Source organism: Micropterus dolomieu, linkage group LG01 (genome assembly GCF_021292245.1).
Source record: "Micropterus dolomieu isolate WLL.071019.BEF.003 ecotype Adirondacks linkage group LG01, ASM2129224v1, whole genome shotgun sequence".
NCBI lineage: Eukaryota > Metazoa > Chordata > Actinopteri > Centrarchiformes > Centrarchidae > Micropterus > Micropterus dolomieu.
The window spans coordinates 26,656,758-26,680,437 of record NC_060150.1 but is presented as its reverse complement, the minus strand read 5'-3'; the positions used below and the strand labels follow the sequence as shown (position 1 = coordinate 26,680,437).

The following is a 23,680-nucleotide window of genomic DNA, read 5'->3' as shown; positions in this document are numbered from 1 at the left end:
TGGGCCGAAGGTTTACCTTCCAACAAGACAATGACCCTAAGCGCACCGCTAAAATAACGAAGGAGTGGCTTCACAACAACTCCGTGGCTGTTCTTGAATGGCCCAGCCAGAGCCCTGACTTAAACCCAATTGAGCATCTCTGGAGAGATCTGAAAATGGCTGTCCACCAACGTTTACCATCCAACCTGACAGAACTGGAGAGGATCTGCAAGGAGGAATGGCAGAGGATACCCAAATCCAGATGTGAAAAACTTGTTGCATCTTTCCCAAAACGACTCATGGCTGTATTAGATCAAAAGGGTGCTTCTACTAAATACTGAGCAAAGGGTCTGAATACTTATGACCATGTGATATTTCAGTTTTTCTTTTTTAATAAATTTGCAAAAATTTCTACATTTCTGTTTTTTTCTGTCAAGATGGGGTGCTGAGTGTACATTACTGAGAAATAAAATGAACTTTTTTGATTTTTGGAAAATGGCTGCAATGAAACAATGAAAAATTTAAAGGGGTCTGAATACTTTCCGTACCCACTGTATATATATACACACACACATACATATATACATATATATATATATATATATATATATATATGTATGTGTGTGTATATATATATATGTATATATATATATATATATATATATATGTATGTGTGTGTATATATATATATGTATGTGTATATATAGACACACCAAAAATTTGAATTTGCCAGGCGGTTTGCTCCCTGGCTTTCCAGAAATGTAATTAAGCATCAGAGACAATCGCAAATCTGTGTGTCTCCAAAAAATGCTCGCTTGATTAGGTATCGAGGATTGGGTAATTTCCATCAGTGGTGATGTGAAATTGGGGTGCTGTAGGAGTGAGTTGTGTGTGTGTGTGTCTGTCACATGTGCAGACACTCATACAGATCCACATGCACACCCAGAGACAGACAGTAGGCTCCCTCATCATTAATTCAGGAGCCATCACTCTCACCCTCCTTCTGCCCCTGAGAAGCTCTCGATGCTTCCCGGCAACATTATGCATATTTATTCATACATCCCAGCTTCACTAAATGTCACTGTAAATGTTTCTACTTCTAATGAAGCCATTTCTTTATGTTTTTGTTCTATCCCTTGCCCCGCCCTCCTTCTCTTCCTTAGTGTTTCCCCCTGCCTCGGTTTGAATGAGGAATATCCCTGAAAATGTTTCAGGTTCATTTTTCCTTCTCTATTACCATAATGCCTCTAAACTTCAGAGGCGCTTTATTCAACCCTCTGCTAATTCCATTCACACTTAGTTTCACCTCGCCAAAACGCCTCGGAGGAGAATCGCTGCCTTTGTAGCAATTACTCCAGACCTTGATCTGACTGAGCACCCTCCCACCAGCACCACCCTGCCCCTCAAGAGTCAGTGGAGCAGGGATTTTTTCTGTTTCGTCAGAAAGTGAATGTAAGAGAGCCATCTCACTTCGGCTTCTGTTTTTCTCTCTGTGCTTTGTTTTCATATCCATTCACCTCTTTTCTCCATGCTTCCCCACCTCCTGTTTCACACAAACATGCACATGTGCATTCCACATCACCTTATTTTACATACATTACCTTCAGCTGGTAATTATCAACAGCTGCAGAAATTGTGAAACAGGTACAGCGGCTTCTATACTGTGAGAGCTACGGTGTATAGCCCCTATTCATGTGCACAGTAACCTTTCAGCCTGTAGCTGTCTTTTACTGCTGTTGTCATGGAGGAAAAACTGGAACACAGCATGATTAGTAGGTAACAAGGTCTTTTAAAAAGTTCATGGCCTGAACCTCTAATCCACTTTGTAATGCAATGGAACTGGAACATGCATTTAAATATTACTGCTGGTGGAGGAAATACCATACCTGTCATCTCATACTGTGTGTGCTGCAGTGATGTCCTTGATGCACTCTGTGACAGCCAGAGTACTTTTCTTTTTATAGAGGAAATACTGCCAAGATGGATATGGTGTAACTCCTTTCAAAGTTTGCGGGTTTTTATTACATAAACCCATGCGATTAAATGGTCCATATGACAGCGGCAAGCAAGAGCCAGTGTCTGACTGAGATCAGTGCAACATACGTTGGATGATATGACATCAGGACTGGCATACTGCACCCAGTCATTTGAGGCAGCAGGGCTGAAAATATCAGGCCTTGCTGTGCAGCTGCAATCGGAAAATGGACGAAATCTCCCAATGGGCGACCCAGATCATTCTCCGGGGGTTGCTAGCTGGTTTGATTCCACTGCATTGTTATTAACTCTAAGCCTGTAAGATTAACTAGGAAAGTTGATTTCCTAAACTTCCAGATCATTGTCAAACCTATAGTTTGTTTGCTCTTGTTCAAATTCAGTGAATTGATTTGTAACCTTGTGTTTTCCCTTTGGTGTGGTATATTTTCACACAGAAAAACAAGCAAATGAAAATGCTCCTCTAAAACCAACGTTAAGAACTTTCACTCTGCTCATTGGTTGAATGTGTCTGAGGCGGGTGCAAGAAAGTAGAACGTAGGAAGAAGGTCTTGAAGAGATTCTTATCTACCCAAATATCAAGAAGGCAACGTACTTAGTTTCCAGTTCAGGTCCGAGCTTGATTAATTCTTCTGCTAGCTGATAGCAACTGTTGATTTCACTCTTGGCTGCTGGAGCTGTTTACCTCGGACTTGCAGGGTACGCCTTGTTGGGTCTAATCGAGGTCGGATCACGTTCCCAAAGGAACCCCACCAGACTGAACAATGCAAGTTTGAAGGATGTGTAGCATATTACATCCATGCAGGTGACCAGAGATTGTGTCCTGTCCAAATTTTTTGTTAGTTACAGGTCAAGTTTTGTTTGTATCAACCATAACTATGTTTTCTTCGCATTAAAAGTGTTCTGGTTGCCATGCCTATTTTGTTTGCCTTAACAGTGATCTTTTCCTAGTCCATCCTGTAGATGCTGTGCACAAATTTTGGCATTCTTATCCAGTGACAGGGAGAACACACTTGGCCATAACATATGACTCGCTCAGCAAACCAGTGAGTCCTCCTTGTCTGCAGGAATCATGTGTTCATGTTTTCTTTTCATTTATCACCTGTCTGTAACCTCTAAGCCAGAACAGCACAAAAAGTGTAAAATCATGTCCAAATTCTTGGCAGAGGACTCCAAAGACCACCTCAGTTTGGAATGCTCACAATGACTTTTGCCAAACGGTCTGAACCTATACATTTCACTCTGATTCACTCACTTTGGTGAATAAAGGCCAGGCTAATGAAATCAAGTCCACTGCTCACAGGAGCCATAAAATGTCTGCTTTTGTACCGGAGCTAATTATTCATCAGGGCTATACTAAAGATTAGTGTGGATATATGTGAAGAAGCAAATCCTTTAAATGGCTCTTTTATTGTTCCCCTACAACCCCCCCCCCCCCCATGTTAGATACGGCACAAGCTGGCACCCTTGTGAAATGACTCTAAGCCATTGTTCCTGTGTTATCCTGAAGACACGAAAGGCTAGTTAGTGCTGCCTTTGATAGAGATGCCCGGCACCATTTTAACATTTGTGTTATCAGCAAGACAGAGAATTACCAAGACTCGGGTGGAATAAAGCCACTCGATCCTCTGTCTGTCTTTCTCTCTCTCTCTCTCTCTCTAGGAATAAAAAGAATAATAATATGCAGGGATTGTTGGCTTATCTTGCTCTATTGTGTCACAAAAAGTTTTCAAAAAGGGGACATCTCAATACACTATGTGCACAAAGCATGTCAATTTCCTGAACTGACATAGTGTTGCATGCATCCCTTTAGGGCAATACAATGATTTGCTACTTATGTTTTAGAACAAGAAGATTATAATACACAGTAAATGAAAATCATTATTTCAACACTACTACAACAAAGAATGAGAAATTGTTGTTAATGTGTAATGCTGATGCATGTGAAGTCTGACTATAATCTGTACTGAATATAGTCATTATGTCGGCAAAAACCTTTAATCAGCACACTTGTTTTTAAACCCAGCTGTGTAATCTCAAAGACATTGCAATGAGGTGAGGCTGAGGAGCAATGGGTGACTGTCTGAGCTGCTCACCAGCTCTGATGCCCCCTACAGGGCAGAAGGCTCCTAACCGCAAAGACCTGCATGCTGCTGAAAGCCAGTTATTGCAGTCAATTGAGCTAAAACAGCAGAGAACTCATGCAGCATGTGTGCCAGGCTTAACCCTTAAGGCCCAGTGGCAGCGGTGAGAGAAGCAGGGTCAAGGAACTTTCAGCTCTATGAGAGTTATGCAGAATTCTGTTTTAGTTTCAGTTCCCCTTACTGGAGAGGTTGCGCAGTTAGAGAAAATAAGAATGGATGTTTTGCTCTCTACATGGTTCTTTCCAAGGGGATGTCCAGTTTTGTTATCACTTGTATCTAACAATAAACATCTATCATGACATTTTCTGTAATGAGTATTTTCAAATGAGGGTTTGTGAATGCACAAATTTAGAGGGTCATTCATAATTCCAAATGAGGTGTAATTCCAAGGTTAGTCCTGTTTTTTGTTTTTTTAGATCTACAGAATCCCCTCCATGGAAATGATATTTTCAGCTGATTGCTCTCAATTCTGTTTGAATTATTAATACTCCCAAATACAGACATGATTTTATTTGTTTGGTTTTACTTGGGTTTGTGACTTGACACCCCTGGTTTGTGGTCTCACACCTATATTGTCACAGATGATGAGATCATGATAGCCTGTGAGTATTTATGGTACAGGCTGGGGTGTGTGACAGACAGACAGACAGACAGATTGTCCAGACACCAACAGAGAACAACAATGCGCAGTGAGTCCCTTGGGCCCTAGGCTCCCAGAAAACAGGGCATCTGCCCATATAGTACCTCTATGATGTCCCTACGACAGTTCTATAAGGACTTGTAGTGTGTACACTGCTATATAGTGTCCTTAACGCACGTTGCTTTTTTAAACCTCCTATATCACTTCAATAATCTTACAATACTCATAGAGTTACATATGTTCGTGTTGCACCCCGATAAGACTTATTATCGTCAGTTTCTCATAAGGACAGGTTTTCTGTGAGTGATCTCAAATAAAAAACGGATCTCATTCTAGATGGCTTACAAGCGCAGAGACGCCAGCGCATTTAATGTCTAATGTGACTTTCTCATGCGTCTAATAAAGGCTACAGGCTTGTAGAGAGAGTGGCGGGTGGGTAAAATCTGCATCTCGATTGCAGCAGAGAACCCCCCCACCAACACACACTCACAAACACACACACACACGCACGCACGCAAGGAATCGCGCGTCCTCGTACTCATCCCTCGTAAAGGGGCGTGTGAGGCTGGCAGGGACTCAAACCCTCTGCATTTGTATCAGTGGAGGAGCCTAGAGCGGTGGCGCACGGAGAGACGAACGGGGGGAAACTTCTATTAGATCACCCAGGACTTTTCTGTTTATTCTTTCTATCCCTTTGACATTTTTTGGACTGTCTATTATCCTTCACACTGGCCGGATTTCACTTGTGACAGCGCTAAATGAAAGGGAGCGAAACGGCGAGAGAGACCAGAAGAGATCAGCGGGGAGGAGACTAGTCAGTACGCGGAGAAGACTCTGGGCATCGGCTGTGCGTCTTTGCGCGGTGGGGACCCGGGACCGAACTGGACTGCGCTGTGGTTCTCTCCAAGGCGTTAAAAAAGGGGGTTTGGGGGGGGAGTAACTTGACTTGCTCAAGTGGGGCTCAGGAGAAGATCTGGTGTCATTTTAATAGAATCAGAGAAAGCCTATCGGATCGTACACTAAGCTCCACGCATGCTGGAGAGAGGAGGGCTGGATGCCTGCGGTTTTGCGAGTCCTCAAGACGCAGGTGAATGCAGCTGTTTTTATTTGATTTGTGCACAGGGGTGAACAAATATTGCTGCGTTAGCGTGCACTGAAATAATAATACAGCCTATTTGACCGTGTTACCATGATTTCATGTACAATTTTACTAATTTGGCTCCTATTGCTGTTGTACAGCCGTTTGTTTTTTCACGTTACAACATGCATATAAAACTAATTTTTCATAATCATGTATTCCCTTGCATTGTGTTTATGTAGGATTTTGTAGTACAGGATGTGGAATGAGGTTTGCTGAATGCAAGCCCGCTCCGTTCCCTTTTGTGCATTGTGACCCAGTAAGGGCAGCCTTGAGCAAACGACTCGAGGTTACTGTAATTTACGCTTTAACTGATTTCCCCTAAATTTCAGTGTGCCAGTTTAATGGTGTCACTGTTGTGGGGCAGGCTTTAACAATCGGACGCATTTGGACAGCTACTGGTGCATAACAGAAGTCCTCAAGGACTAAGGGGGAAAACACTTTCTATTATTTAGCTCCTGAGCAAAAGCTGGGCCTAATATGCTCTGTAGTATGCTTCCATTTGACCAGTGTTTCACAAAAGGGTTGCTCAGTGAGTCATTTAAAATGATCAGTCCCAAACAGAAGCGGAAGAGAACACATCCTGAGGAATTACCCCTGCAGTATTCATCATAATCCAGACTTAAAAGTTGTTAAAAGTCAGGATGTTTTATGGTAGCATATTTTCACCAGATATCATATATCTCAAATATTGGTTTTTTAATGTTCCTGGAAGGAGTCATGTTGTGTTACTACATCTACCATTAATGTCTCGCTCCTTTTTGTAAGAGAAGAGAGAGGGAGGGAGGAGAAGAGAGAGGGAGTAAGTAAAAGAGAGAGGGGAAGAAAGAGAGAGAATCATGTCACTTAACGGACTGCTGGTGCTCTGTGACTCAGTGTGCAGCTCCGCTTACATATAAAGACACAGGGCTTATCCCATATAGGTTGGCTATTTGTAATTAAGCCAATCATCAGTCTCTCCGAGTTCCCACTCGGAGCCTATTGAAGCAAAGTGGTCACAATTTGGGGAATGGGTGTATCCGTGCCTTTATAGTCTTGTGTGTGTAAGCAACAGCGCGTTTAGACAGATTGGGGAATGTCCAGAGCGCACGACCGCAGCACGCATTCTTAACCTGCTCACACCTCCGTCTATCTCTTTTCACCCCACAGCCAAGGATTACCTCCTGCCTTATCATTTGACGGAGTAAGAACTCAAAAAGGAGTGGGTCATTTCTTCACAAATCTTACGTTTTGGCTTCTTGGAGAGGATATGGCATGGTCGGCGCTGGAGAGACGAGCGCAGCCGGCAAAGGCGAGAGGAAACAGGAGCTGAACGACAGGATGCCAGCGACCTGAGTCCGCACTCAGATCTAACTTCGTTAAAAGAGACACTTCTACATTGTTTGTTGAGCTAAGAGGAGGAGAGAAGAATACTTGCCAAAAAAACTGTTGGGGGAGTTTAATTTCGGAGTTTGTTTGTATGCCTAATTTTATTTCTTTTTGTGAGAAAACAAGGATGCATTGTGGATTAGTCTTTATCCTGTTCACGGGAATCCTTTTGGTGGTCAAGGCTTTCAAAAACGGTAAGTGTGACATTTGATATCTATATAAATAAAGCTTTTATGTACTTTGCAAAGCTACTAATCCCGATATTTTTTTAAAAGATTAGCCTTCTCTGATCTCAGCTGATCTTTTGGCAAACTCGCAAGGCGCTCACCTGCCCAGTCTGCCTACACCCAAATCCCTCCCTGATATTTCTACAGAGACGTTATCGCTCACAACTGACTGTATAGAAACCATCCCTCTTAAATTGTGTTTCCTCCTTTATATCTTTTTTACGATTTCCCTCTAAAATTCTCATCAGAAACGGTATGATATTGAGTATTGAGTTTTTTATTGCCTTATTTCTGTTATGGATCCCATGATACCATTAAAATATTCCTAAATATTTATATTTGTATTAACGCAATTTCAGTTACTTGTGAGAATTGTTACCTCTGATAAACTCTTTTAGAACACTTTATTCAACGAATTAATTATCAGTAATCGGTTAAGAAGGTCCATGTTTTTGAGTATGATGAAGTTCAAAAAGTCAGCCCAAATGCTCGACTCGCACAACTTCCCCGTGTTCTATTCTTACAACGCCACTCTCGTTTCCATTTTGCGCTTTTATCCCAGTCTCATTTTATTTGATATTAATTAATTATTAACTGATTTTGAAGATGTGTGTGCGGGTTATAATACAATGATGCAAACAAGCGCAAAACAAAGAAGATAAATGTGAGTAGCAGTCCGGGCCTCAAATGAATGTTCCGTTTAATGATAAAAATCATACTGCATCAGGAGTTTAAAGAAACAGACTGTAGATCCCTGTGACTTTTGGCTTCTGCAAAAACGAAACGTCTATTGAAGCTTCTCCATTTAGTCTTTTTACAAGGATGCTTTAACATCTACTCATATCGGCCTGAAAGCTTATTTTAATGTGAGGAACTATTCCTGCCTCTGAGTTTTACTTGAGATCACCCCAGTGTACCACAGGATGAAATTAACCAACTCCATATAAGCTTACCATAGACAATATTATATTACATAGGACAGCGTTATTAAGAATAACACTACCGAAGTACTTGCAGTAACACTGGGATTTGTTACAATTAAAATATGTGCCAACTCTGCAACAAATGTGGTTTGGGATACTCTTTACTAGATAGATAGATAGATAGATAGATAGATAGATAGATAGATAGATAGATAGATAGATAGAACTCCAGTTGAACAAAGTGTAAGTTTGTAAAGTGGTGGCAACATTAACTGGTGCAATCAAACTGTTTTATCTCTGTCTCTGTGAACTGCTATAAAACACTGGCATCAGCTAAATGCCCAAATGTTGAAAAGTGCTATCCTTAAAGAACTCTTTCCCTCCCAAATGCAGATAAATGTGGAGGCAACATCAGAATCTCAACCGCCAACTACCTCACCTCGCCCGGATACCCCATATCTTATCCCCCTTCTCAGAGATGCGTGTGGGTGATATCGGCGCCTGGTCCTCACCAGCGGATCCTCATCAACTTCAATCCACATTTCGATCTGGAGGACCGGGAGTGCAAGTAAGTACGCTGCGAGTTAGTAATCTTGTCTATAAAAAACAGATGTGGTCTTGGTCCCAAAAAAACTCATTAATTCAGTCGGATTTTATCCCTGTGGCCCCAATCTGATTAAAAGTTGGTTGGCAATAAAAGGGGGGAAAAGTGAAACCTCAATGAAAATAATCTTTATACTTTTATTCGGCAAAATGAGTGAATGCAAAAACAGTACCCATTTGGCCCCCAGATCATATTTTGGAAACCACTACACTAAGAGAGGCTGTATAGAAGCTGTTCACACACACACACACACACACACACACACACACATGACTGTAGATTTATGTTTATTCCTAGCAAGTACACATGCGAGTTCCTGTGACTTTTATAGCGCTCATGTGTGACACTCATTCTCCCCTTTCCCTCATACATATTGCACATGAAACTGCGCCATCTAGCGTCAGCAGGCTCAGTGAAACTGGGTTATTGCGATCCTGCTCTGGCACTTCATAGGGCAGCAGGAATGCATCACCCCTGCCATTTGGTTTTGGAATGTCCGCGCTTCTCTTGTCGAATGAAGTTACCCGGGTATAATATTGATTTCTATTGCTGTACTTTAGCAGAAGGCATTGAGGGAGAAAGCCTAATCAGAGGCCATGGTAACTTTAAACACTGGAAGAAGAAAAAATTTCCATCTCATTTACTCACATATTTACATTTACATTACATTTATTCATATTTCCAATTAAAGTCCCTATACTCACAAAACAAGTGAGACATTCTAAGAATGTGTTACATTAAAAAAACAAGCGTGAACTTATTTTAATTATTAGTCATTCAGAGTTGTGTCAGAGTGAAATTATCTGACTCATCTGTGTTATTTTCACTTAGATTTCAACTTTAAACCAGGTGAAATTCCCTTTTTATGGTGAATTGCTCAGTGACAGTTAGTTACTGATCCTTATTTGACTTGTAAACCGTGAGCCATTGCATCCAACAAAAGGCTAAGAGGCTAACCTGTTGTCAGATAGATAGTTTAAGCCGATGAAACCGGAGACAGACTGTAATGTGATGAGCCTGTGTCAGTGTGGGTGCCCTGAGGTGAGCCTTGCCTGGGCAGACTGCCTCACTCTGATTGCCTGTCTGTGTGTGCGTGATTGTGTGTGGTTTGTGTGCGCGTGTCGGTGCCTCTGTCCTGCTCTGTCTCAGCTGTTTGTTTATGCTGCAGGGCTTAGGAGAGTACAGGGCTTTGCTGGATCCTGTTACTGTATCCCCACTCCACCCAAAGCCTGGACCTGATGCTTCTGTTGTGCTCCCTCAAAGGCCCCTGTATATGTTTGCAGGGTTTGGTTTTTTAATTCCTGATTTCAATCCCACTTTCACCTTTCTTTACTGCTGACCGAGATTTATGGCAGGCTGAAGGCTGCTGTCTTTTAAAGGCTGGATGCACTTTGACACTTCTTTTGGGTCCGATTTCAGCACCAGAGGGACTATTAAACTGTCCAAGAGCCTCAGTTACAAAAAGAGAGCGAGGAAGGGACAGGAAGAGAGGGTTAGCAGTAACAATGCTTGTGCTAATCAAATTAGTCAGGAATGAATTTCCTGTGTCTAAACACACGGAGTAAAAAGATTTTAGTCCCTGCAGGCTCAAGGAAGGCAGCTTTTTTTCCACATAGAAAAGAGGGTGGGCTTTGAGTTTAGTAATCTATGGATGTATCATTTAGAAATGAGCTCAGCATTTTCATTTTAACAGCCGCTGAATTAGCAGATTGTTGATTGCCAGTTAATTGGCTGTTAATAAATTTGTTACAGGATGAAATGCGTGTATTGGATGCGTTTGCATCTGTAGCGTCTCTCCCTCTTTCTTCCCTTCTTTTTTCTTTTTTTTTTTTAACTTTTGCCTCCATTTTTTCTTATTCATTACATTTGGAGCAGACACAGCCTATGTAATACCAATAGTGTGGTCAGAAGGTTATAAACCACTTGTCTAGAGGAAATGCTAACAAATGACAACGGCAGTCGGCTGTGAAACTTCAGTAAGTCTCTGATTCATGTGGGCCACGCAGAGATTGGACCGGAAAACGGAGTCGACCTGACCTACAGCTTTTTCCTATTTTTAACTTGGTGTGCCGTTTCATTTTTAATGTTTTTAATGGAGCAGGTTTTCATAGGAGTTCCACTTCACAATGTATTCCACATTGTGTGGCTTCACTATGGCTTTATCCAGCAAAGATAAGACATGATGTGAAATCCATTTTCCTTAATTTCATATTATGGCACTATGTAACATGAGGGCGGGTTATTGTGCTAATCGCTGACAAGGCATGTCATAGGTAACTCAATTAGGGGTGGAAAATAGTTACTTATGTATCTGTAGACAGTAGTTGGGTGTGATTTGTGTTGGACCCATCAGACTCTCTGTCGCAGCTCCACTCACCAAATCAGCTCTTACATAATGGAAACTGATGAGAGCCAGAATGGCTTCCTTATCTGATGGACTGGCAGAGTGGGTGGAGGTGGAGGGAGTGGGGGCTACAATGCATGCTTCAGTGCACTGCCTTGCAATCTAATTAGTGGGTAAATGGAACACATATGCACCACATGTTCCCCAACATGGCTGTTATCAGCAAACCAAACAAGAAGCACTCAAAGTGGCTCTCCTAAAAAGAAAAACAGCCTTTACTGAGTGGAGTCGCGGTGGTATTGTTGCACGTGTGTGCTACCCTTGACAGGTTTGTTTGGGGAAGTGCAGAGGCCTGTATCCTGAGAGCTGGAGGAGGAAAACACTTCATCACAGAGATAAGGAAACTAAGTGAGCCCTGCTATTCTGAATGCAGAACGTGTTTACCTTTCACGCACCGTTGTAGACTTTCACGGAGTGGAGCTTCAGGGGCCACCCTCACCGCTCTCACAACTAATGAAGTTTGAGGCGAAAGCGCAGCCAGCATCAAGGCAAATATTTGAAGTCAATTTGCTCTGAAAATCAGTGGAATGAGCAAGCTAAGCTCAAGTGAAAAACTGAAGTAAATAGATGTGCTTTTGCTCCGCTACCTCCCCACGCATGCATCCTCTGTTTCTCTGCGATCTGATAAGGGCTGTCAGGCTTGTCTGACTGTGGCAGCTCTGCCATCTGAAGAAAAAATGGAGGCTTTAGTGGATTTGAATCCAGACAGGTTTCACGTAAGGCAGATTGAAGGGCAATTTATCTAATTCATAAGACAGACGATAGTTCTTACTGTTCAAGTAAGATTTGCTGTTTAGGAATCGGATAGTTTCCAGTTTTAACTTACTTAAACAAGTTCTAGGGAATCTTTCATCATGAGCTGCAGGCTGTACTCTCCCTCTTCTTTCCTGCAGACTCGAAGACGAGAACCAACTTTCTATAGAAATCATGTACTCCTGACAACATCATGAATCATTGATGCATCGGATTTGCTGACCAGACCAAAACACAGTTACTCCTTAAGCACACTGAAATCCCTTGCAGCCAGCCAGCCAGTCGAGGCTGGACTGTTTGTTTTGGAGGAGCAGAAGAGAGGGGTTAAAAACAGAGGGAGAAAGAGACTGTCTCCTCTTTCTCAGCCCTCCCTCATTTCTTTGCTTTTCTCTCTGTCTGGATGGTATGTTTCTGGACCTCACAGAAATTCCAGTGTGGCAGTCTGTGCAGTGGATGAAGGGGGGTTCAGATGAGATGTATGGCAGGGTGGTACTAGGCAGCGAAGATATTTGAGGAATGCCTTCTCAAGCAGCCCTTTGTGGGGGAGATCGTGGAGAAAGTCAGCAAAAGCCTCCCGCCTCGCCGTGCTTCAAAAGTCTGCGAGAATACCCCCTGCCTTCAGGTGCCTGTAACTCAAAGCTTGGAAAAGCACTCTTTTCCTATTTTTAATTGTAGTCCTATCCTTTCTCTGTCCCTCTGCTCCTTCCACTCCTTATCTCCCACTGAGCGGCCCCTGTGGAGCTGCTTTGCCTGCTGGGAAGTCAAACATTCTCTGCTGTGTACCCTCTACAATAGACATCCTGCCCCTCCTGGCATTCCTGACCAAGCCTGGACTCCAGAGATGACTAACAGGAGCTTGAAAAGGGGCAGTGGGTATTACCCTATACTGCATCTATAGTTGGCTCTTTCTTTGTCCTGTGGAATCCTTCTAGCTCCACTCAAATGGTCATAGTGCCCAACAAAAGTTCCACCCGTTTCTAGGAAGTGAGAACAGAGGACAGAAGAGGTTTTAGGGAAAAGAGCCACTTGGCTACTTACTAATTCCACTGTTACACCTGAATAGCATGCAGGAGCTCCATGATAAAGAGCAGCGGAGCTTCACAGCTGGGCAGTGAAGAGCAATAACTAACGTACTGGATCTGAAAACAGCCTTCACTCCTCTGTCAAGGCAAGGCAAGCATGGGCAAATAAGGAGAAGTGGGCCGCATGACTGTTTATCAGCTGTTGTCATGGAGGAAAATAAATAAGAAAGGAACGCAACAGGAAGCTTTTCTAAACAGGCCTATGGCAGTAGAGGCTTTTAAAGAAGGGAAGTGTTGTGACCTCCAGGGTGAGCGGACAGGGCTTTGGAGTGACAAGGATTGCTGGAGATACTTACGGCCTGTTAGCGGACATTTATTTCTGATGTCCATATGTGCCTCTTTTCAAAGTGTATGTCAGAGAAGCATCCATGCTGGTGGAGTTCAAAGCGGCTTCACAAAATAGGCACAGGAAAAGAAAGGGTGCATAAGTGTGACACCACTTCTTTTAACTAACCGCTTTGACAAAAGCAGCTGAAATGATGCACCTGGTGTTTTCCACAGTAATGGACTCCCACAGTCAATAACAATCAGGCGTGCAAACTTGTGTTTGATTTGTCTAGATCCAATGGGTTTCACAGGAAATGAAATGAGAACCGCGCCTTCTGAGTTGTCAAAAAGAATAGAAGAGTGAAGACTGCCCGCATGCCTTAAGAATCTCTCACAGTAATGTAATGATAAACTTAATTGGCTTATATGTTGTTTTGATTTAGTGAACGCTAGCCACCACGATTTGGATGTAACGTTAGTTTTTAATGTTATTTCCATGGAGTCTAATATTTGGTATTCTAAACTCTGCTTATATAATGTTACTGACGTTAAGGCTCTGGAACTACTCTTTTAATGATACCAATGTTACCATTTTGCCAACGATTACCACAGAGGTTGAGTTTCTCCGCTAAAGTGAAAACTTAATGTTAAATTTAGCCTCTGATGGTTACATTTTCCTTATGCTAAAATAATATTAGCGAGGCTAATACTGTCATTACCATGAAGTAATTAAACTATTTGCTTTTGGATTTTCTCTGTAACATGAGACTAATTCATGACACAACAGTGTAGACATTTAACCTAGCTAAAATGGACTTACATTACTGAATTGAACTAACCCTGTGACAGTTGTTATTTTAATTATAGTAGTTGTGAAATCAACTTTTAAACATCATATCTATGCCCTGTCTTTTAAGTGAGCAAACAGCAGTCGGAATAGCGTTAAAGAGCAAAAACCATACACACAAGATGTCATAATTCTATGCTGAGTTTTTCCATATTCCAGCTAATATCAACTGTAAATCCACTTTTTTTAAAAAAATTATTCTTCCTGGGGGTGCATGCCCGCAGACCTCCTTTGGGGATTTGCATCTTTGTCACCTTTTTCATCCTTCATAAATGATATTGCACCCCTGAACAATGGAAATCAAATTATACCTAAAATTAAGTTGAAAAAATGTACCTTGAAAATCTGTCTTACCAGCAGCAAATCAAAGAGCAATCCTCTTTGAAAATATCATATTTGCACTTCACAGCAATTATTCCAAACCTTACTTTGTCATCATGGCACAACAAGCATCTAAAATGTCTATTTACAATACAACATCCCATTTGCTAACTGCAAAATATAACTGTTAATGAGGTAGGTGAGCCATTCAAAGCAAATGAAAGCCACAATGCTTTTAAATGTTAAGTGTTCATCTTTAATTAGCCAGAGGGCAGAAAAGACAGGACAGCAGACAGAGATGTTGCATGAGAAAACCGTTGACCTTTACTCTCATTACTCTCTTTCTTCATCTCTTTTAAACATAAAGGACTACTCCCTGGCTAATGAGCAGAATTAAAGTAGGTCCCTGCACATGTGTGCTGCAATACATGTGTGCATGTGTGACTGTGGGGTTGAGGGTCTTTTTTTTTATCATCCACCGGAGAAGTGTTTCACCTTGGCCGTGGCTTGGAAGGGCAGCCTGATTGAAAAGCTTTCTGGCCGTGGCATCTGCCATCCTCCCCACTGCTCTGTCACCACTTTGATTCATGCACAACCTGACCACAACCGGGAGGCAAGCCACTCTACCGCACAGCAGGAGGGAGGTCCACTTCACAGCAGAGGGGTAGGAAAAGTAGGGATTGAGGGAGGGAGAGAGGGAGAGAAAGAGACGAGACAAGGCGAGCGCTCATAAATAACCCGCCGGATTTCAAGCCTCAGTCACATATCTGTGGCAGCACAAAAGCATCATACAGTCTCACGTGTCTGCCTGTTTTGTTTTTCATCTCAATGTGGGAGTTAGCGACTCATGTTTGCCAGGGATTGAGTGTCACTAAGCTGTTTCTGGCACACGGCTGGTGAATTCTTTTTCTTTCCAGCCCCAAACCAATACAAGCTTCCCTATATGGAAGTTTCTTGTGGAATGGAGCCGCGGCCCACACAGCTTTAGAAATGTCAGTCGTATGCTCTTTTACTTTTTATCCAAAGCAGATTGCTTGAAAAAGGAGCCGTATGGAGAGACTCATGATTAGAGGACAACATTGGGTAATCTCAGCTCTCTATCTGGACACATCTATTGACTATAAGAAAATTCATACTCATTTTCCTTCCAGTGCCAATGAAAAAGCATTAAACACTGAGGCTGAGGCTGTGATTCAATTATGTGTTTCTGTTTCCAAAGGACAGTTGGCAATAAGTACCGTCTCCCCCTCTCTCTGCCTCATATAATATAATTAGCAACAGGTTTTCATCTCTCGCCTTTTTTCTTTCCATCAAATGCTGATTTCCCAGAGTATGAGGCGGCATGGAAAAAGACAGAAAGTGAGGGTGAATGAATGAGGAATAATTTGAGTTCATGATATGTGGGTGGCAGAGCAGTAGTCCGGGGTGGATTAGTTCCTCCCAACGTCTTACTTATCCACCCGTCCCAGAGGAGAAAGGAAAGAGAAGAGGCTGTTAGCTGAATTGGAGAGGCAGTCCTGGACACTTTAATACAGCGTGTCCAGGCTTGTCAGATATGTTTCGGTCAGTGGTCTAACCTTGAATGGGGCTCATGATTTTGATTGATGTGGCTGTGGTTCTACGCAGCCTGTTTGTTGCCCTAACGCCCCGGTGCTTACAGATCCACAAGGGGGGCAGGTGGGAGGGGGAAGGCTCAGCAACCACAGGGTTCTTTATTCAAACAATCAAGCAAGTGCCCAGAGGGACTCTGGGTGAAGCAAAGTTTGTTTGCAGTGGGTAAGAGGGTAGGTAGGTAGGAAGTAAAGCCAAGGACCCTCCTGTGTCAGCCCCAGATCCCCGGGGTCATTTTCGATCACTGTGTTTGCGCACAGCGGGGATGTTGGCTCACTGGTGTTTCTCCACCACTCAACTTGACATGATTCGGTCAGGGCAGCAAGCAGACAGTGATTGATGGGGCGGTACCCCACTGCTCTCTGATTGAGTTAGAGCCACTCACAATCCCTTTCTTTGTTTGCTCTTTGCTTGATCTCTTCTCACTAAATTGGCAACATTAGTGTCTTTCTTTTCTATTGCAGCCACCACTGCTTTTTTTTTTTTATCACGGCTTTATTTTTTTGTTAGATGGTAGTAGTTGTAAAAAAAAAAAAAAAAAAGGACAGTAAATTCAGCCTCACAGCAACCTTTTGTGGCAATATCACAGCAGGGTGGCGTTGAAAGTGTTATAAGTAGCCTGTACCTCTGGCGCCTGTCCACCCTTTCCAGGATGACCCCTGCCTACACAGGGATAAGTGAAGCCCCCCCTCCCTTTCATGCATACTTCTACAATCTCCCAGAGGACTTCACCAGAAGGCAGAGGGAAATGATACTTCTGAACAGACAGCCTCCAAGTTGGCAAGAAAGTTTGATTGTACGGCCAGTAAATGGAAGAGTCACCTTGCCCTCCAAATGCTGGCCAGGGCTGGCTGGCCACCAGCACTTAGATCAAGCCTGTAATGCCAAGCATTCAGCTTCTCTGCCCGGCACCACGGAAGAGATGCACCGCTTGGCATGTAGCCCTCACAGCACGGCCTATTTGGCTTTCAAAGTGCTGCATCACTGGAAAATCTGAGTTCTTTGCACGCGGCGAGAACAATGCAGCCATCAGAATTGAATGAAGGATGTGGTTTTAAACGTTAGATATTGCGTCCAAGGGCTGATCCACATTCAAAGGAAGCTTCTCAAATCTGGCAGCAGCTGATCGACCGGCCATGCCAGCAAATATGTGCCTATTGTAAAAACCCTTATTTATTTTTATCACCATCCTTTTTCCTCTTCCTGTGAAGAACCAGAAATAGCTTGTCTTGTCTTAAGGTTATTGTGTGGTTTAAGGTCAGGTGTGGTTGCTGCTGGCTGTTTGTGCATATTATATACACTCAAGAGGACAATGCTGGTCCTCTACAACACTCTCAGAGCATGTTCACTGTCTTCCATGCTCCCAGCCAACTGGCTGCATGTCCAGCCGAATGACCGGGTCACGGAACACCCAGCCCAGACTGCTCTCTGACCCCTCAAGCCCCGGCCGCCTCCACAGACTCAATTGAGGACAGAGAAAAGAAAAAGGAGGGTGAACGCTGGAGGGGACGGATGGGGCGTTTAATTGAATAATTCCCAGTGCAGTTATTACTACCATTGCCCTCGAGCTTTCTAGCTGTTGCAGAGCCATGTAAAAGAGTGAGAGCATGCTCCACGCCACTGAACCTTTTTATGGATTCATGTTGGCACCTGTTTGCAACTACCTCTATCAGCTATTTGCACTATTTCTCTCTTTTGTTTCTGTTCCTTCACTCCCTCTAACAACTGCTCAACTTACATGCCTTCATGCTCTTTCTCCTCCCTCACCAGTCTGTTTCCTCCTCACCCACCAACACCACCGTCCCACCCACATCACACTCTTTCTCTCTTCCTGCCCATTGTGGAGGTGAAAGTTTTGAACAGCACCCAAAAGCTTTACCTCTAGTTGACCTCAGCCTTAACTCCCCTCCTCCCTTCCCTTCCTCCTATATCCTCTGCTTCTTTGAATGCGGCATGCTCCTCGCACACACAGCTCATTACTCGGCAGGGGAGCACCGCTAGCTTCTCGCAGCATCAGGAACAGATAGATGATAGCCTTCATATATGCCGCATAATTTTAGTCCCATGTTAAGTTCAGTAGGTCACTAGCTCATGGTTGTTGACAATTTGTTTCCTCATGTTTCTTCTTGTCTCATGTGTTCAGCATGCCATACCCCCACTAATGTCCACAAAATACACCGAATACACTTCTTGGACCATTTTATTCAGTGCCATGATCCTGGTCTCTTTTGGGCTACAAGCGCAGGGAGGGGACAGTGTGTTTAAGAAAGATACTATAGGTGTTGGCCCACGCTGTGCCACATTCCCCCCTTTCTCCCAGTACCCTGTTATTTTTACCCTTGACTTCTCATTGTTGTAACGACAGTGTATCTGAGCCATGCCACAGACCCCTGTGGAGGACTTTCTCTTCGCTCACCTCTTGCCTGCCCCTCTCGCCTGTGTAATCAGAGATCCTCTCAAATGTCAAGGTGGGACAAATGGGAGCCATTCCCTCCTGTAATGGCCCCAGAAATGGGCTGAAGTGCTTCTCTTTCCCTCTCTCTTTCTCTCTTCCCTCTTAGAGAAAACACATGGGCCTTTTTATCCTCTGTATTTTCTGCTTTGGCCCTGTATTTGGCTCACTTTCTTTCCTTGTATTTTTTTAATTTTCAAACCAATTTCTTGCTTTTATTTTGGCCGTTTGTAAATCATATCACAGTGTTTTTGGCTATGTTAACATGCTGAACCTTTTCGGGATATGATGTACAACTGACATATTGTGTAATAGCTCTGAGTCAAAAGGACTACATAAGAAGGCCATGAACCTGTGGCATTACTTCTATGACATGTTTCTTAGAAATGTACCCAGGGGTTGGTCGATTCATGTGCAAAAGCATATATTCACGTGTGAATATTCATGTCTGTATGGTAAGATGCACATAGAGCTTGGCTGTTTGCCAAGAAATTTCATTTCTGAAGCTCACTTAGCAGGGGGAAGTGCTAAATGTGTTATTTCCATTTTGCCATGAGCAGTTTTCTCTTTAATTGTACTTATTCATTCTCGCTGTATTCATGATAACAAGATGTGCATTAGAAATAAAGGTGGCTAGATGGATATTTTCATCTCACTGCAGCTGTTATACACAGCTTTCATATAGTCTTGAACTTCACACTGCAGATTGATGTATTTTAAGTGAAAGCTCCCTCACGTTATTATTATTATTAATATTATGAAAACGGTGGCTTGTAATTTTGTACAGTATTGACAGATGTTTTATTAACACACTTTTTTTAAATGCAGTTTACAATTTGATATGAACATTCAATAAAGAAAATATATATATAGAATATATAGAAATATCCTTTGCAGTGCAACAATAATTTATTAGTTAATTTTAGGTCATTGTGTTTTATCCACATGTTTCTCTTCACCTTCATTAGCAAAAGCATTTTCTGAGCTCAGCAAAAAACAGAAACAGTTTACTGTAAAATGCAGTGAACATTGTCTTATGAACATAACTTTTGGATGCATTAGAACCAAAAATTCAGTTTTAAAACCAATCCGCCCTTTTGAGAAATATAAGTATTTTTGATTGATAATGACTTTGACCTTTGATTACTTTATCTTTAAGTCAGCACATAAGACCAATGACTGCATCTTTTGTTTAAGCTACTGATATATACATATATTCACATCTCGATAATCACGTTATTGTGACCTATTTGTCATGCTTTGCAATTTTAATGAGAGCAGAAGGTCAAAGTCTGCCTAACAGGGTGACTGAAAATATGCACAGCTCTGCTTTGGCCCTGTAGGCATATCACAGTTGCCCATGGGAATAGAAAGCAAGTCAGCTGTACATACTTCAGCATCGACAGGGTTCAAAGTGCATTACGCCTTACATGCGAGGTGAGCATGGGGGATTTAGATGGCCTGCTAACAGTGGTAGCTTCTGTGGTCAGTTTTATTTACCCTGCTTGTTTTTAGTCCACCACCCCTCCCTCTGCTCCCCCCTCCAGGTCAGAGCAGTCTGAGCCTGCTCTGTGCTGAGAAGAAAGGATCCCCCCCTTGAGGCAGAATTCTCCCTCTGTCCGTCCGTGCTCATATTTCCGAATAAAGGATTATTGTGCATGCTGCAAAGGGAGGGGGTTGCAATAATTGAGTCTAAATAGCCAAATTCATTAATTTGATTGTTGGCGACAGCAGATCTCTCGACAGTGTAATTAGGAAAGCTAATGGATGGAGGCACACTAAATCCATCAATGCTAATGATAATTGCTGTTCAGGAAAGCGAATATGCTTTACAAACATGTGGCCGAGGCCACCACAAAATCAGAAACAGCCACAGCATCTAAAAATATGACAGCGCTGGGTCTGACTAGTTGGGGGTGACTCCCTAAGAGGCTAGTCGGACGGGTGCAGCTGAGTTTTATGGGCGGGAAATATCCATCTTTTTTATATCTTCCATCCATCCGTGTGGCAGCGTGGTGGTGAGCGAAGCAAGCATGCCCTTCTCCCTTCGCTGACAAGGAACCACTTCTGAACCCATCATCTGATTGGATAGTGGTTTATCCTGCTGATTGGGTTGCCACGTTCTGAGGCCTTGAACTCCTGCAATGTTTTACTGCAGATTTTGAAGTGGAGACACATCACTGGAGAGGATGATAGCTTAAAAAATCTGCTGGTTCTGTTTAACGACGAGATCTTGACCTTCAATAAAAATCTTAATGTTAGCAAGTCAATAAGGGTGAACATTTTCAGCTGAGAACATTAAGATGTAGATGTCAGATGACCCGGCATACTGCCCTGTTTTTTTTGTATTTCCTTGTCTGTCCAGGCAAGCTGACATTCAGATCATCACAGATGGACTGGGCCCTAGGAAAGAGTGAACCAGTTATTCTAGTGTGGGTTAATGAATGTCACATGAAGAGGGAGGCAGCATAGAAGGGTCAGTAGAGAAAGAGAGACCATTTTATTTCAGCGAGGTATGTCCCCTTAAGGCTCGGAAAAAGTAAGTAGGAGATCAGCTTGTCTCGTGCCCCCTTGTACATACATTAATGATGTTTTTCCGGAGGCTAAAGAGACCGTTAGCTGAGACTCATTAACACGTTAAGTCTGCGGGCTGGAGTTTTCTGATAGCTGACAACAAAGTCCTTTTCCTGCTAAGTCCCCAGGTCCTCACAGAGCTGTCCCTAGTCCGTTGTTTAGGGCTTTCCATTTGTGTTACCCAGAGATGTTTTGACATGTTTTAAGTGACATGTTTTTGTGCAATTGCAAGTTACGCTGTGATAGCCACTGAAAGGGAAATGCCAGAGAAAAGCGCCAGGCAATTGTTCTATACACAGCTGAGGCAAAGGGAGTAATAGCAAAGAAAGAGCTCTTGTTCTGGGGGTTTCCACAGCATGCTTGAGTTTATAAATGGTCTGATTAAGAAATCTAACCAATTGTATGAGGCTTATACAGTCTGTCATAGCATTATTCCATTGCCTCAGATTGTATTGCTTTTGTAGAACCATATCAAGCAGACATTTATAGAGGGAGGACAGATCATTTCCATGGCAAAGCTTCAGGCAATATAACTGTTATATTGTTAGGCCGGTGGTTTGTCGCCTTCTCTTTGGCTTTGCAAGGAGGGCTAATGTTCTTGTTTGACACTAGCGGATTGCTTTCTCTCTGTGCCTGAAGAAAGAAGGCAGGCTAATACATTTGAGTCGGTGAAGCGAAGGTCGTTGAGAATTACATTCGAACACCCCCGGCCCCCTACCCCTCTCTTTTTTCCCTTTAATTTCCCCACTGGATTGGCAAACCGTTTTCACTATTAGCACTGTGGTAGGCAGCTCACTGTGTGTGTGTGTGTGTGTGTGTGTGTGTGTGTGTGTGTGTGTGTGTGTGTGTGTGTGTGTGTGTGTGTGTGTGTGAGAGTGTAATCGCCTGTGAGTGTGTTGTGGCATGCTGACAGGCCCACCCAGACCCAAAGCAGACCAGACAGATAAATAGGTACATGGCTCAACTGGATTGTATTGTCATGAGGAATAAGGACAACAACAACAGCAGTGATACAACATAAAATATCCCCACACAGGCCCCTGAGTAGAGGACTGTTTAACTTAGCATGTCAGGAGGACATAGATGAGAAGCAAAGCCCCAAACTGTGGGACCATCTGGAACTTAAAAGTAGGCCACGTTCATGTTCTTCTTTTATGATCCTAGATAGAGGTTGTTAACTGTCCCTTGTATTCCCTAAAGATTCTAAACTATAGAAGCAAGTCCCCACAGGTGTTTAGATCAATTGATTAGAGCTATATTTAACAGGGCTGGCAACAGGAGAGCCTTTTGGAGGCGTCAAACAGCTCTGCCAAGCATTTCCCATAATGTCTTCCAGATGATAAGGGCCTGGATGGATCTGTGTTAGCAGAGCGTTTGGACCCACCAGCGCAGAACCACTGGAGTTCTGGCCGACACACCAGTCATTTAGGCACAAATAGAGACATTTTGGAGGAGGAGGTCTCTTCTTTCTTTCTTCCCTCGCACATAGAGCACAGCGAGGACCCCCCGGGCGTATTCTCTCTTCCATCTGCATCCTCTCTCCCGTTGTGCTGCCTTTATGAGGGCCAGGGTAAAAATGCAATAACAGCTTTACTGGAGGTGTGAGGAGACGAAGTAGAAATAAAAATAAGAGTAATCCTCTTGCTAGATGGTGAATAAGGAGTTGGTGAAAACATTTGTCGACTGGCATCTGCTCATGTGCCCACATGCTATCCAACATGCTATACATAACATGCATAATGCTGCTGTACACACTTGTTTTCACATATATTGCGCATAATGTACACTTAAATAACAGAACCCCCCCCCCCCCCCCCACACACACACACAAACACTTGCTCAGCTCCTTCAGCTGTACTGCAGCTTGCTCGTCTCTCCTTCTTCATCTCAGTGATGCATCTCAGCATCAATTTTTTAGGCGTCAGCTCAGCTTTTGGCAGTTACTGGGTGGGGAAGGGGGGTGTAAGATAGCTGCAGAGACAGAGGCTCTGAGGTGAATTATAAGTCTGCTGATAGTACAGAGCAGGGCCACAGAAAGATTGATGCTCTCTGTTGTGAGCTGGGAACCAAAAAATGGAGAGAGGAATCAGTAGAGGTGAGGAAAGGCGAGTGCGTCTAAGCAGAGAAATTGATTTCACAAACAATTGGGGGAGAAATCTACTGCTACATCTTCTAAACAAAAGTCTTTCAATTTATGTTGATGAACACTGTCCTTTTTGCTACAGGCACAAACCTTTGACTTCAACCAAAATGTAAAGTTAAGTCAAAATTACCAGTATGCTATCTTTTCAGTAACAAAAGTAGTAAGAAGACAATAACAAGTAACTACATTTTTAACCCCCCCCCCCCCCCCC

At 43.0% G+C, this 23,680-nt stretch overlaps 1 protein-coding gene across 2 annotated transcripts in view; it reads left to right on the top strand.

Moving 5' to 3' along the window:
• The first annotated feature begins 5,705 nt into the window (after positions 1-5,705).
• nrp1a (neuropilin 1a) overlaps positions 5,706-23,680 on the top strand; it is a 62,495-nt gene continuing 44,520 nt past the window's right edge. The window contains exons 1-3 of one of the 2 annotated variants that reach the window (XM_046062798.1): positions 5,706-5,842; positions 7,043-7,455; positions 8,805-8,979. In XM_046062798.1, the coding sequence (XP_045918754.1) occupies positions 7,353-7,455; positions 8,805-8,979 (278 nt within the window). In that variant the 5' untranslated portion in view covers positions 5,706-5,842; positions 7,043-7,352. The remainder of the gene's footprint in view (positions 5,843-7,042; positions 7,456-8,804; positions 8,980-23,680) is intronic. The other variant, XM_046062807.1, reaches the window with a different exon arrangement.